At 33.4% G+C, this 14,446-nt stretch overlaps 2 protein-coding genes across 2 annotated transcripts; one reads left to right on the top strand and one right to left on the bottom strand.

Annotated features, from left to right (window-relative positions):
- Positions 1-2,611: 2,611 nt before the first annotated feature.
- Positions 2,612-6,785, top strand: LOC112717028 (receptor protein kinase TMK1). The gene is made up of 2 exons (XM_025769122.3): positions 2,612-5,209; positions 5,985-6,785. Exons 1-2 carry the CDS (start codon positions 2,968-2,970, stop codon positions 6,527-6,529), a joined length of 2,787 nt encoding a protein of 928 aa, XP_025624907.1. The 5' UTR covers positions 2,612-2,967; the 3' UTR covers positions 6,530-6,785.
- A 4,022-nt stretch (positions 6,786-10,807) lies between these two features.
- LOC140175781 (uncharacterized mitochondrial protein AtMg00820-like) lies at positions 10,808-11,283 on the bottom strand. The gene is made up of 2 exons (XM_072204345.1): positions 10,914-11,283; positions 10,808-10,821 (listed from the first exon to the last, which is right to left on the bottom strand). The coding sequence occupies exons 1-2, from the start codon at positions 11,281-11,283 to the stop codon at positions 10,808-10,810; spliced, it is 384 nt and encodes a 127-aa protein (XP_072060446.1).
- Between the last annotated feature and the right edge of the window lie 3,163 nt (positions 11,284-14,446).

The raw sequence follows: 14,446 nt of genomic DNA, 5'->3' as shown, positions 1-14,446 counted from the left end.
GAGAGAGTGACACGTCACCCTTATTAGCTGGGGGAAAACCCAGTTTTAGTATATTAAGTAGATATTTAAAAAAGAACAGCGACGACTTGGAGGGCACGATACAACATTTTTGTGGCATTTTATGCTAGAAATAGTGGCGGTTATAAAACCGTCGAAAATAAGTTTAAAAACTATGCTATTTAATTGTGGCAGTTAGTGACCGCCTCGATTTTATTATTAAAAAATTAATTATTTCAAATTGCAGCAGTTTTGTCCGTCGAAAAACATGAGACTAATTCTGTCTGGTCATGTTATGGCAGATTCAAATCAATACCTAATTATCTGACATAATATATTGTATTAGTAGCGATTATACTAACAGTTTTTAAAAACTACCGTAAAACTGAATCTCTACACAACAAACTATGTTGGTTAATCTACTGTTAAAATGTGATTTCACTACCAAAAACAAGGGATTTAGCCATGGAAAAATCTGTGGCTAAACTCTAAAAAACTATGCCAATTATGCTTTGGCAACAAATGAACATCTTTGGCTAAAGAGGACGACGCATTTTTAATTAGCCATGCTTTTTACTCCATTAGCCACAGTCTTAACACCCGTAGATACATTTTGTTAATCACAATTCTGGCACGTTTAGACACACTTTTTTCCGTGACAAAATAAAAGGATGCATAACGAAATAATTGTTTCTGCCACATTTTATCCGTGACAAAATTAGTCAGGTCGGATTTTTTTTAACAATTAGGATTATAAATTTTGGCTCGTTGGATTTAAAAACAAAAAGAATTGCTGGAGAAAGAAAATATTAAAATTTTGTAACTGTTTCAAAAATAAACTTACGTTAATTTATGTTGCATATTTTTTTTAACTAAATTAATATAAAGATACTAAAAAATAGAAAAATAAAATTTAGGGAAACTAATGTATATTGTAAATTAGGCACTGTAACTACATCTTGACGGAAAGAATACAAATAAAAAATGTACTCTTTTTTATCATAAATTTTATACTGTTTCAGTGTTTAATTCACATGAATTTTATACTTTTAACATTCATTCTCAATTAGTTAGAGTTATAAGCATGTATTATTTTTATACTATTTCAACTAATGCATACCTTATCAATTGAAGATGGCAGCACTGTAAAGGAGAAAGAAAAAACCAACAATTGACAAATTGGATAAGCCTGTACCCTAAAAAAATAAATTTATTATTAGTTTAAATATGAGAAAAGTAAAAGCTGCATATAAAATTTTTGAAAGGGAAACGCGAAATTTAGAAGTAGAGATAGTTTGATTTCGCCACTGTGAACATTCGATCTGTGGCAATCGAGAACGTGCAGCTCCAGTTGGCTAAGACAAATAAAAATGTGAGAAATCTCCGCATAATTTGACTACGGAGATACAAGACATTGCACGTGATTATTACGATTATGGAAATTTGTCACTACTGTTTCTCATTCCTAGGTATTTTCTCATGATAAATTTTTGTGTTTCTGATAGTGTTTTAAGACGATTTTAATTTAAAATTGATATTATCATCAAAATAAACCGCTGTAATTTTCTGTATGCCTGGGAGTGTACTAACTCTTTCTTATCTTCTCATTAGATAATAGATTAATAAGTATAAACATAGTCAATAATATGTATATATTTGAAATATTGTATATCAAGTCTTTCCTATATTCAATTATACATAGTAAATCTTAGTCAACAAAAAAGGAAAAGTATACATAGTAGATTATTTATAAACGAAAAATTAGTCATTGTTTTCACCAATTATACCAAAATTTAGACTGGAGAATATCTGTCAAAGTCAATGTAAATTTATACCTCAGCATAAATTGATGATGCACGTAATAAAATAGGGTAAAAAGAAGTAAAGAACAGTTGTTCAGTGTTCACTGATAGTTGGCACCAATTCCATAACAGCTAATAAAAATTTCCAACTCACACATCACCCACACAGATCACCCAATAAAAACCCCTCACTTACTCACACTTATTACTTATTAGTTACCACTTACCACACTCCAACCAGTAGCTATTTTTATTGTCTAAATTGACAAATATAATTTTATCTTAAAAGTTATCATAGTTGTTCTTTTGAACATTTTAATTAGAAGAAAGAAAATATTAGTGTTGTCCTAGAATGATTTTTCGTTTAATAATTGACAAGATATCTAAGATGATTATATTTATTACAAGAATACATCATTTTTCTATATAATAAAACTATATGCCAGCTATTTTAAATCCAAAATTAATTGTAAAAAAAAAATCTGTTTCAATATTCTACATATAATTAAAAAACAGAAAATATTCTACAAATATTCATTTATTTTTTTTCCCTCATCTGATATACGTAATTGTTGATAGGCATTAGTAAAATAGTAGGAGTATAGGATTAAAATGAAACTAGTTATATTTTGTAACGGCCTCAACAGAGTTAGTTAGGGTACGTTAGTGTAACTGAAAAGAAGTTACGCGCAACAGTGCATGATTCATTGTAAGCCGTTAATTAAACAAAGTAGGCCCCACACCCATGCTAAACCCATTTCCCCCCTTCCAAAACGTCGTTCAGTTTTTTCGAGTTTCCCTTCCTTCTCTTCGCCCAGTCTCCTCCTCATTACACTCACTCCGCGTCTTCTCTTTTTCTTCCTCTTTCATCGCCGCGTCAGATTCCTTTCTTTTCCCACTCAGATACCGAATCTTATTACATTCATTTCTATTTTATTCCCTCCTTTAAAAAAAATAAATAAAGGAAAAGTAATTCCCCTTTCTTTTCTTTCCTTTTCTGGGCGGCAGTGGAATAATCATAATCATAATTCATAAATCATAAATCATAAAATCATAATCCTTATCAAGTATCAACTCCAATGCCATACTGATCACTCATCAAAATCAATCTTCTTTTCTTTCTCTTTCTCTTTCTCTTTTGGATTCGTTATTTTTCTCACCTGTTTCAATGGGTTCGGATGAGCGGTTCGTGGTTCTTGTAGGTGTAGTTCTTGTTTTATCATTGATGCCGTTTTCTATGTCAGACGACGCGGCTGTCATGAAGGCTCTGAGGGGTTCGATAACGTCACCCGGTCTGAACTGGACGAGTGCTGACGTGTGCAGTTGGAGTAACGTTCGTTGCGATAACGGTCCGGGGAGAGTAACCGCCATACAAATCCCAAACCTCAACCTGGCGGGCACTCTGCCCAAGGATCTCGGGCAGCTCGGTCAGCTTCAGCATTTCGACTGCAGAGCAAACAACTTCACCGGTGCATTTCCTCACTTGGCCACCACCCTGCAGACGCTGAATATCAACAACAACGGATTCACGTCGTTCCCTGAAGATTTCTTTGAAGGCATGAGTAGCTTGCAAGTTGTTAGCATCGGTGCTAATTCTTTCTCGCAGTGGAAAGTTCCAGAAAGTCTCAAAGACTGTGTTTCGTTGACGAGCTTCTCCGCGATCGGCGCCAACTTTTCCGGCAAGATTCCTGAATTCTTCGGGAGCACTGGTCCGTTCGGCAGTTTGCAGAATCTTTCTTTGAGTTTTAACAACTTCGATGGCGGTTTGCCTGATTCGTTTTCCGGAAGCGGAATACAGCATCTGTGGGTGAATGTTCTTCCAGGTAACAACAAACTCAGCGGAACTCTTTCAGTTTTACAGAATATGACTTCGCTTAGGCAAATTTGGGTTCATGGAAACAATTTCACTGGTCCTATACCTGATTTTTCGAACCATGATTCTCTTTATGATGTGAGTTTGAGGGATAATAAGCTAACAGGTGTAGTACCGGAATCTCTTGTTAATCTTCCATCGCTTAAGGTAGTTAATTTGACTAATAATCGTCTTCAAGGTCCTCCTCCCAAGTTTAGGGACGGGGTTAGGGTTGATGATGTCATTAATCAGGGGAATCAGTTCTGCACCAACGTGATAGGTGGGAAGTGTAGTGAAATTGTTGATATTTTGCTGAAAGTGGTTGAGCCTTTGGGTTATCCTCTAATGCTTGCTGAGAGTTGGAGTGGCAATGATCCTTGTGGTGGTAATGGCTGGATGGGGATTGATTGTGACGGTGGAATTGTTAGGGGGATAAATTTTCAAAACAAGGGCTTCTCTGGGACTATATCTCCTAGTTTTGCCAAGCTTACTAATGTGACAAGGTTGCTTCTTAATAATAACCGTCTCACTGGTACCATACCTGAGGAACTTACCACTATGCCTAATTTGATGGTGCTGGATGTCTCCAATAACCAATTGTATGGAAAGGTTCCGAAGTTTCGCGAAGGCGTGAAGGTTAACACCAGTGGGAATCCTGATATTGGAAAGGATAAGCCTAGTGGAGGAGGTGGTAGTTCTTCGGGAGGTGTAAGTGGTCATACTGGAGTCATTGTTGGTGTTGTGGTGGGGATTCTTGTTTTACTTGTTGCTGGGATATTGCTGTATAAGTATTGTGGGAAGAATAAGGGTGGTGGTAAAGCTCAACCACCAAATGCTATCGTCGTACATCCTCGCCGTTCCGGAGAAGGAGATGCTCTGAAGATAAGTGTTGCGGATGCTACTGCTGCTGCTGCTGCTGCTTCGGCTTCTGCCAGTAGTCCAAAAAGTGATGTTCATCATGTGGAAGCAAGCAATTTTGTAATCTCCATTCAAGTCTTGAGACAAGTGACGAACAATTTTAGCCAAGAGAATATATTGGGGAAAGGTGGTTTTGGCACTGTGTACAAAGGGGAGTTACCTGATGGAACCCAGATAGCGGTGAAGAGAATGGAGTCTGGAGTGGTGGGTGAGGGAGAGAAGGGGCTAACCGAATTCAATTCAGAAATTGCGGTGCTTACTAAGGTTAGACACAGGCATTTGGTAGAACTCATTGGCCATTGCTTGGACGGACATGAGGGGCTTCTTGTCTATGAATACATGCCTCAAGGGCCGCTTAGCAGGCATTTGTTTGATTGGAAGGATGAAGGGATAAAGCCTTTGGAGTGGAAGCAAAGGCTTATTATAGCTTTGGATGTTGCTAGAGGTGTTGAATACCTTCATAATTTGGCACAACAGATCTTCATCCATAGGGATTTGAAGCCATCAAACATCTTGCTTGGGCATGATTTGCGAGCTAAAGTTTCGGATTTTGGATTGGTCCGGCTTGCCCCTGAAGGACAGACATCGTTCGAGACTAGACTTGCCGGAACTTTTGGGTACCTAGCTCCGGAGTATGCTGGTACACACTTAAATTGTTGCCTATTTCCTTTTCTTTTTGTTATAACCAGAATTCGTTATGCTTGTGTATCATTTGATCTGGATGTTTGAAAATATATTATTTACCACTGGCTAGATGATCAAAATAGGCTCCACAAAGAAATGAAGAAACCAAATGCTGCCAACTCTTATGCTGAGAAAAAGAAAAATATGATTGCATCTGTCTAAGCAGTATACTAACTTTACTCTGTTCCACAAATTTAATCTTGAAGAAACTTTATTGAGAAATAAATATGATAGCTTTTATATTAAGTTTACCATGCAAATAAAAATTGCCTTCTAGACATTTGGATTTTTTTCAGCATGTTTCCAAATGCCATTCAGTCTTTGTTGATTGATTAGAAAGAAGTTTTGGTCCTAGGATGCTCCTAGCATTTCTCATAAAAAATAATTGAATTCCATCTATAATTTCTTATGACATGTAGTTAAGTATTGCCATAATAAACCAGTGCATGTAGACCACATATTTATTTTTTCTTTTTCTTTTTTGTCTTTCTTGGATTGTCCCTCAATTATTCTTCTTGTATCTTGTGGAATGTTATTTACTTGTTCCAATTTCCAAAGCATGCATCTATCAGAAAAGAGAGATGCATGCTTTGAAAGTTGGAACAAGTAAATAACACTGCACAAGATACAAGAAGAATAATTGAGGGACAATCCAAGAAAGAAAAAAAAAATAAAAATAAATATGTGATCTACATGCACTGGTTCAACTTAATAATGGTTTTGATTTGCAGTAACCGGACGAGTTACAACAAAGGTTGATGTATATAGCTTTGGGGTGGTTCTTATGGAGATGATAACTGGAAGGAAAGCTATAGATAACAGCCAGCAGGAAGAGAACATCCACCTTGTTACATGGTTCCGGAGGATGCTGCTGAACAAAGATTCGTTTCGGAAGGCCATCGACCCAGCAATTGATACTGTGGATGAAGAAACCTTAGCCAGTGTTATCACTGTTTCAGACTTGGCTGGCCACTGCTGCGCAAGGGAGCCGTATCAGCGGCCGGATATGGGCCATGTGGTGAACGTGTTAGCGCCTCTTGTTGAGGTGTGGAAGCCCACGGAACCAAGGGGCGAAGACACGTTTGCCATAAATTTCGACGAGAGTTTGCCAGAAGCATTGAGCAAGTGGCAGGCCTATGAAGGAACAAGCACCATGGATATCTCATCTTCATCTTCATCTACATCAATGCTTACCAGCCGAGACAATACACAATCAAGCATTCCTAATCGCCCTGTTGGATTTGCAGAAACCTTTACATCTTACGATGGACGATAAAGATCGACATATTCACATACATACACATACATGTACACATCACTCTGTTCTTTGCTGTTCTTTACATTACTTTTTTTCAGGATCCAAATTTTTCAAGTCCCTTCTGTGTTATTTTTCCAAGTTTCCATGTATTTTATAAGATTCTGCTATGATATATCATAAAAAGATACAGTACAGATATAGAAGACTTAGGTTTAAACTGGGTCGCACTCTTGAAGAATTTAGATGATCATGATTATGATATTATTTTCCACCATCTTTCTCTATTATTTATAAGTGGGTTTGTTGCTTTTGCAGATATTTTGTTTAATAAATCTTTTCCTATTTATTTTTACTTTTATGAACAGAACATGCTCTTAATTGATATTTTAAAAGTTTGAAATCCATTGTTCCTGAAGAACAAAGAACTCAAACTATGCAGCTCCAACTTTTTGATATTCTGTCTTGTCTTTTTCTCCTTTTTAATGTTTGTTGTTATTCTGTTTGCTTTCAAGCGAATCTCAGTGGATTCGCTGCGCATTCACTTTGCTATTTGACAATGTATGAACAAAAAATGAGAGAAATTTTTTTTATCAAGATAGCATTCTTAGCATTCTATAAATGTTTTTTCTCACCAAGTGATATCACAAAATACTATAAACCTACAATAGTGACAATCCAACTAAAGCATGCTGGCGCTCAAACAATATTATATAAGCCAGTCCAAATAAAAGAATATAGTATTATCTAGGATTAGAGACAATTTCAATTCCTTAAAAAAATAAAAAAATTAGAGTAATGCTAATTTGATTCTAATTCTAAGATATAAAATAAAAGTATATAAGTCTCATTTTCTGACTACGACATCAAGACAATACAAAAACGTGAGTATATAATTATTATTTAATTTATAAGTATATATACTAAAGGGTATATATAGTTATAGGATATATACAAATTATATATACCTCTGTCTTACGTATTAAGAGAAAGATATATCACCTAACTTTAAGAAATAATAGAATAACTACTCAAGCTGTCAAGCATGCCAACGGATTTAATTTTATATATAAGAAAAATGAAGAGAAAATTTTTTCTATCACCCTAATAAAATAAATCCCTAAAATATCTCATCTGTTGTAAAATAAAAAAATAAAAAAATATAAAATTCTAATATTATTGTTCACTAATATAATTATTTTGATATAATAAAAGTGATATATATATATATATAATTCTAGTATAACTAGTATTACTAATATAACTAGTATGTAAAGAGAGAGAAGAGTAAAGAGAGAAAAAATATTATTATTGAATATTGATTATTATTGTTGTGTGTTGTTTCAATGGTTGCTTCTACTATTTATATAGGTGACAAGCTTTTGATTTCAACTTTCATTAATTTTAATCTTATCTTAAAAAATTATTCCTTCAGTATAGAAAATATAAACCGCCCAACTTTATAAATGACATTCAATTCATTCTTATCACAACACCATCCCCAATGAATAGCTTGGACCAAAACCAAATGTGTCAACTGAATATTCAGTTCTCCAAAACTGGTTTAAGTTTAACAAAATAGGAAAATGAACAAAAAAAAAAAAATGGTTTAAGTTTAAGTTTAACAATAACACACCTTCATTTGTAAAAGCTTGTTTAAAAAAAGGTTTTTGAGTAAATAACCAATCTAATCCTATTTATTTTTACCAAAAAACTATGCAAAACTTTAACGAAATAAATAAAGATGACAAAACATTCTCTAGTAATAATTTATATTGGTGCTTGTACACCTAAAGTTTTAGTTATAAACTTTGTCAACTAGAATAAAACAAAATTATATAACTACACATTAATGAATAAAAAATCTAAATTCAAAATTAGACATTCGACTTTGAAAGGGATAGTGTATGATTACATTCAATAGTCTTGGTCGTTATTAGTAGTAACTTAATGTGACCAAATAACACGGCCTATAAGAATAAGAGATTTTCATTCCCAACGTATGTATTTTTCAAGGCAAAAAAAATCAGTCTATTTTTATTTTTTTATGTAAATAATGTTTTAAATAATATTTCGTGATTTTTTTCTAAAAACCATTTCTGTTTCGTGGGGGGTTCTAAAAATTGAGGAATATAGAAAATCTTTGGTAGAAGACTCATTACAAAAATCAAAATTGACAATACTTTCAAGAATAAAAGGAATATTTTTACAATAATTAATTATATATTTTTTAGAATTTTTAATGGGCAATAATTTATTTAATTAATTTTCATTTCTTTAATGAAATTCACCTTTTCACAAATCTAGCATAACTAATCGGCTTGAGATGTAGAAATTGTAAAAGGAGCATTAAGTCTCTCAAAAAGGATTGTTTAAATTTGAGTTCCCTTCTAAATTTTTATCACTTGACATATAATAGGTATGATTTTAATCAACTTCATTATATATAAGGGAAAAAAAAACTTTATAGCATGCAGGTAGCTTATAGAAACGAAAAGAAATTTAATCCTTTGCTTGGTTATAAAAAATAAATTCATTATGAATTTTAATGCTTTGTTTGGTTGAAAGAAGAAAATGAAAAGAAAGAAAAAAGAAAGAAATTAAAGAAAATAAAAAGAAGAAAAATATTTTTAAAAAATTTCTTTTTTATATGTTTGTTTGAAGAAAAAATAAAAAAAGTACTAAACATATATTTAAATATCTAATAAAATAAATAGAAAAAGTTTGGAATGTCATATATATCCATGTTATGATAATATATATAAACATACTTTCTTTAATTATTTTAAATAAAAATAAAAAGGAATTTAATAAAATAATTTTACTAAATTTAAGTTTAATAATCAAAACAAAATGTAATATAAATTATTAAAATAATAATTAATTAAATATAAATATAATTTATGATATATTTATATATGAATTATTTTTTTGAATTTTGATCCTATGAAATAAAAAATTTAATAAAATGATAAAGAGGGTTAATCACTATTACTTAATTACTTTTATAAATTTTACAAAATATATGTCATACTATTTCACTTTATTATTTTATCAACATTTTTATTTTAAAAAATAATAAAATTGTGAAAGAATAGAAAAGGAAAAGAAAATATGAAAAGAATTTTATTGATTGTTAATTGATTGATTGAATTGTATTGAATCATGAAGGTAAAACTAAATAGGGCAATAAAGACAAGATAAAGATAAAGATAAGATAAAGACTAAAATTACAATTGAATTTGTGTATTCTTTTGGGCTGAATTTGTGGGTCGTGAGACGTGTTTATTGTTGTCATGGACTAAAGTGGAAGAGTGGTTTAATACGCCCCCGCAAGCTAGAGGATGAAAGATATCAAGAACACTAAGCTTATTCAGATTAAGATGGAAGGGTCTAGAAGACAAAGGCTTAGTGAAGATGTCAACTAGTTGCACATAAGAAGAAATTGGGAGAAGTTTTATCACTCCATCTTGAGCTTTTTGTCGAACCAAGTGACAATCAACTTCTAAATGTTTAGTCCGTTCATGAAAAATTGGGTTAGTAGCAATATGAAGAGCACTCTAATTATCACAATATAAAACTGGTGGGCGGATAGGAGAGATGCGTAAAAATTATAACACATTTAGCATCCATTGAAGTTCACAAGTTATGTTCGCAAGTGCACGATATTCTGGTTCCGTGGATGAGCGGGCAATGGTGGTTTGTTTCTTGGTCTTTCAAGAGACTAAAGAACTGCCTAAGAAGAAACAATAACCTGCTAAAGATCGCCGAGTGTTAGGACATCCGGCCCAATCAGAGTCACTGAAGTCGAGAAGTTAAATTTCTAATTTTCAGATATCGTAACACATGCTTGGCAGCTTGAAGATGAGATTCAGTAGGAGATGCCATTAATTGACTTAATTGTTGAGTGGCATACATGATGTCTGGTCGAGTAGTGGTGAGATATATAAGACGGCCAACCAAACCGCGATATACAAAAGGGTAAGATAGCAGGAGACTTTTGTCTTGATATAGTCTTGTGGTACTATCTATTAAAACAGAGGTAGGTTTAGCACCTAATAAACCAGAATTCTCCAAAAGATCAAGACAATATTTTCTCTGAGATAAGCAAATTCCCAAGTCTTTAATGGGCCCAAAAAATATTTTAATGGGCCCAAGTCTTTAATTTGAAAGTGTTGGTGCAAAATAGACTTAATGGCAGCAAGTTCAGAAATAGAATTTTCAGTGTGAACAATGTCATCAACATAGACTAAAAGAATAGAAAATTGATCACCAATGAATTTAACAAATAGACTATAATCAGATGAGGTCTGCTGATATCCATGAGATAGCAAAAGATGAAAAAGTTTGTCATACAACATATGACTAGATTGTCGCAAACCATACAGTAACTTTAGCAGTTTACAGCATTGATTCGGTTGAGGGGATGTAAATCCGGGTGGCAAAGTCATATAAACATCCTCAGAAAGATCCATATGTAAGAAAGCATTATTCATATCCAACTGATGTATGGGACAATGCTTCGTAGAGGTCAATGCCAAAACTAATCTAATGGTGTCAGGCTTGACAACAGGGGAGAAAGTTTTCAAGAAATTAACACCTTCAGTTTGAGTGAACCCTTTAGCCACAAGGCGTGCTTTATATCGATCAACTGAACCATCAGGTTTGCGTTTGATGCGATAGACCCATTTACAGCCAACCAGCTTAACCCCTGCAGGGCAATCAACAAGACGCACAGTTTTGTTCAACTCAAGAGCATCCAACTCATCTTTCATAGCACTACGCTAATTAGAGCGTTGATTGGCGTCTTTAAAAGACTTTGCCTCAACGTCAAAATGTAGAGATAAAAGAAACTTTTTATGTGAAGATGAAAGAGAAGAAAAAGATATGACTGAAGATAAAGGATACTTACACTTTGAGGGAGATTGATTTGTAGAGATGAGAGAGAAATTACACAAGTAATCAGAGAGATATGCTGGGGTCGGTGAGGCCGGTCGGAATGACGAGGATGGGGTTGCTCAGGTGGTGAAGAGGGTGATAGGGGATGAGGACGTGATGGTGGACTGGTGTTTAGTGTAGAAGGAGAGATGGGTGTATGTGTTGAAAGAGATTCGGTGGTCATGTGTTCAACTTGGTTAGGAAACGACAGTGAGGAAGAAAGAGAGGTTGTTGGAGAAAAGAAAGAATTAGATGGAGTTGGGTCAATGGGTACAGGTGAGGGTTCAACTGAAAGACTAACTGAATCTTATTTTTGAGAATGCGTGTTTGGCAATGTTGGGATGAGTGTATGAAATTGGACATTTTTGGTGGCTAAGGGCAAGATTATTGACATCTTCCATTCACCAGCCTGAATAAGTTCCGATAAAATTGTTGAGGAAGACCCATCTGACGTGGTGACGCAGAGAAAAATGCGTGCGGCGGAGCTACAGCTACAAACGGCAAAAATATAAAAGGAGATGCTTTGTTTGAGCAGCGATCTTTAATAAAAAAAGAAGAAATAAAAAATATGCGCGTAGAGCACAATGAGATTGATCTTTAGAGGGTGTGTATGGCGCAATAAGATTGGTTTTCAAAGGGCGCATAGAGCGCAATAAAAGAGGACTCGTGGAGCGCAACAAGAGTGCAGATGAAACTGCTAAAATAGATGCAGATTGAACTGTTGAAACAGAATGCAGACATGACTGCTGAAACAGAATGCAGACAAAACTCCCAAAAGAGTACAGATGAAACTGCCGGAAGAAGGTGCAGACATGCTATAGTGACTACTCCATGAATGATAGTTGTTTCTTGTTAGAATAGGTGTAACCATGAGTGATATTGAATTTTTACTTGGATGAATGTAATAGAGATTGGTTGGATTCTGAGCTAAATTAAAAGATTGATTATTCATCGTAAGAGGAGATTGAAAAAGAAGTAAGGTGATTTCTCACCGAAAAGATGATAGCTTATGTATCCTGGATACTAAGGCTCTGATACCATAATAAAATTTTGAACGAATAGAAAAAGAAAAAAAGATGAAGAAATTTTTATTGATTGTTGATTGATTGATTGAATTGTATTGAATTATGAAGGTAAAACTAAATATATATAGAGCACTGGCCTATGAAATATAAAAGCAAATAAAGATAAGATAAAGATAAAGATAAAGACTAAAATTATAATTGAATTTGTGTATTCTACCAAATAAAAAATTGAGGTATCCAAAAAAAGGAAAGAAAAGTAGGCATTTGATTAAGATGCATTTAGATGCAAGTCACATATGAGAGCTTGCATATGCTTTACTCATATTTATAGACATACAAATCCACCAATCTTCAAATTTAAACTATAAAAAAAATATACAAATAAATAAAATGGCTAAAAAGTACTTCAACTAAGGATCATCTCTTTCTTACATTCAAAATGTGGTCATCTGCATATTATTATAATCTTTGTAAAATAAACTAAGCTGGTCCAATCTCGGTGTAATTTTACTGCCTGGGGATTGAGAAGATAGTATTTCAAGTTCCTTCAGGCTTTTATCTTTTATTATTATATTATTAGGAAATCCTTTTAGAAAGTGTTTATTTATTAAAAGAAAACAACTAGAGATTTTGCAATTGAAAAAAAAACTAGCTAAAAAATATGATTTTTATGGGAAATTTTGTAATCCAATTGATCGACCACTAACACTAATATATAAATATTATTAATAAAATTCTAAATAAAACAAATTCGGAATCATAGAAAGAAAATTAGTCTATCCATAATAGAAGAGGAGATGAGATCATATGAAAAATGTAACCGATCATCAGCAGTTATCTTAATATTTTCTAATCCAATGACAACTTCTCTTTCTATATTTTCCTGTCTCTTATGTTCTTTCTCAGCAGCTTTAGTTTGGGCCTCAATCCTAGCTCTCTCAACAAAATCAGCATCAGATTTCTTTTGCAAATGTGAGTTGCGATGGCCTCGTCTTTCCAATTTATTAGCACCAGATTTGTGTACATGTCCTCTTGATTCTTTGTGTATGTCTCTTGGAATCACTCTGAACGTAGCCATAAAAGTTGGTGTGTAACAAATTCTTGCAAGTCTTTGAGGTGGTTTGTTGGACAAGGTATCATTTTCTTGATTCATACTTTTTTCAGGATCTTGTTCACACTTCAAACTTCTCTCAAACTCTTCCCATTTACCCTCAAATATTTGGCTGAGCTCCATTGCAATTTTATAAACTTCATCACCACGGGCATAGTATATCATGGAGTTACAGAAGGTCAATCTGACATCAGCCACAAAATCCTCCATGAAAGGATAGCTATTTGACTCGAGCTTGTATTTAATTGTACCTAAATCCATGGGATGTGTTATGATATCAAAATAATCAGGGATTTGGAGCAAAATAGGATCCACTGGCTGATTGAAAAGCCATCCATGTTTGTGAGAGGACAAAACATTGAGAATGGTAGAACATTGGCGAGATGCTTTTAAATCCATGGTCCTCCTCATCTTCTGCTTCTTTTTCTTTCGGCACTCTATACCCTCTTCTCCTCTCTTGAGAGATGCAACTGCTTCAATGTCACTCATTTTTAAGAAGTTGTTCACAACGCAATTCTCTTGCTACACGTTCTTTTTCTTCTTCTTTAATAAAATTGTGAAAGAATAGGAAAAGAAAAGAAAAGATGAAATTTTTTTATTAATTGTTGATTGATTGATTGAATTGTATTGAAATATGAATGTAAAACTAAATATATATAGAGCATTGGATTATGAAAGATAAAAATAAATAAAGATAAGATAAAGATAAAAATAAGATAAAGACTAAAGTTATAATTGAATTTATATAAATTAAATTTATGGATTATTTTTTATTGTTGTCATGAACGAAGGTGGAAGTATTTAATAAAAAATATTGACCTTTTTTTATGTGAAAATTTTGTCTTTTAATAAAGGATATAATTA

The sequence above is a fragment of the Arachis hypogaea genome, chromosome 10 (genome assembly GCF_003086295.3).
Source record: "Arachis hypogaea cultivar Tifrunner chromosome 10, arahy.Tifrunner.gnm2.J5K5, whole genome shotgun sequence".
NCBI classification, from domain to species: domain Eukaryota; kingdom Viridiplantae; phylum Streptophyta; class Magnoliopsida; order Fabales; family Fabaceae; genus Arachis; species Arachis hypogaea.
Note: the sequence above shows the minus strand (reverse complement) of the source record. Positions and strands in the feature narration are given on the sequence as shown.

Coding starts and splice junctions, on each gene's coding strand:
- LOC112717028 (XM_025769122.3), top strand. CDS start 2,968: ATGGGTTCGGATGAGCGGTTCGTGGTTCTTGTAGGTGTAGTTCTTGTT. Junction 5,210..5,984: donor CCTAGCTCCGGAGTATGCTG/GTACACACTTAA, acceptor TTTGATTTGCAG/TAACCGGACGAGTTACAACA.
- LOC140175781 (XM_072204345.1), bottom strand. CDS start 11,283: ATGAAAGATGAGTTGGATGCTCTTGAGTTGAACAAAACTGTGCGTCTT.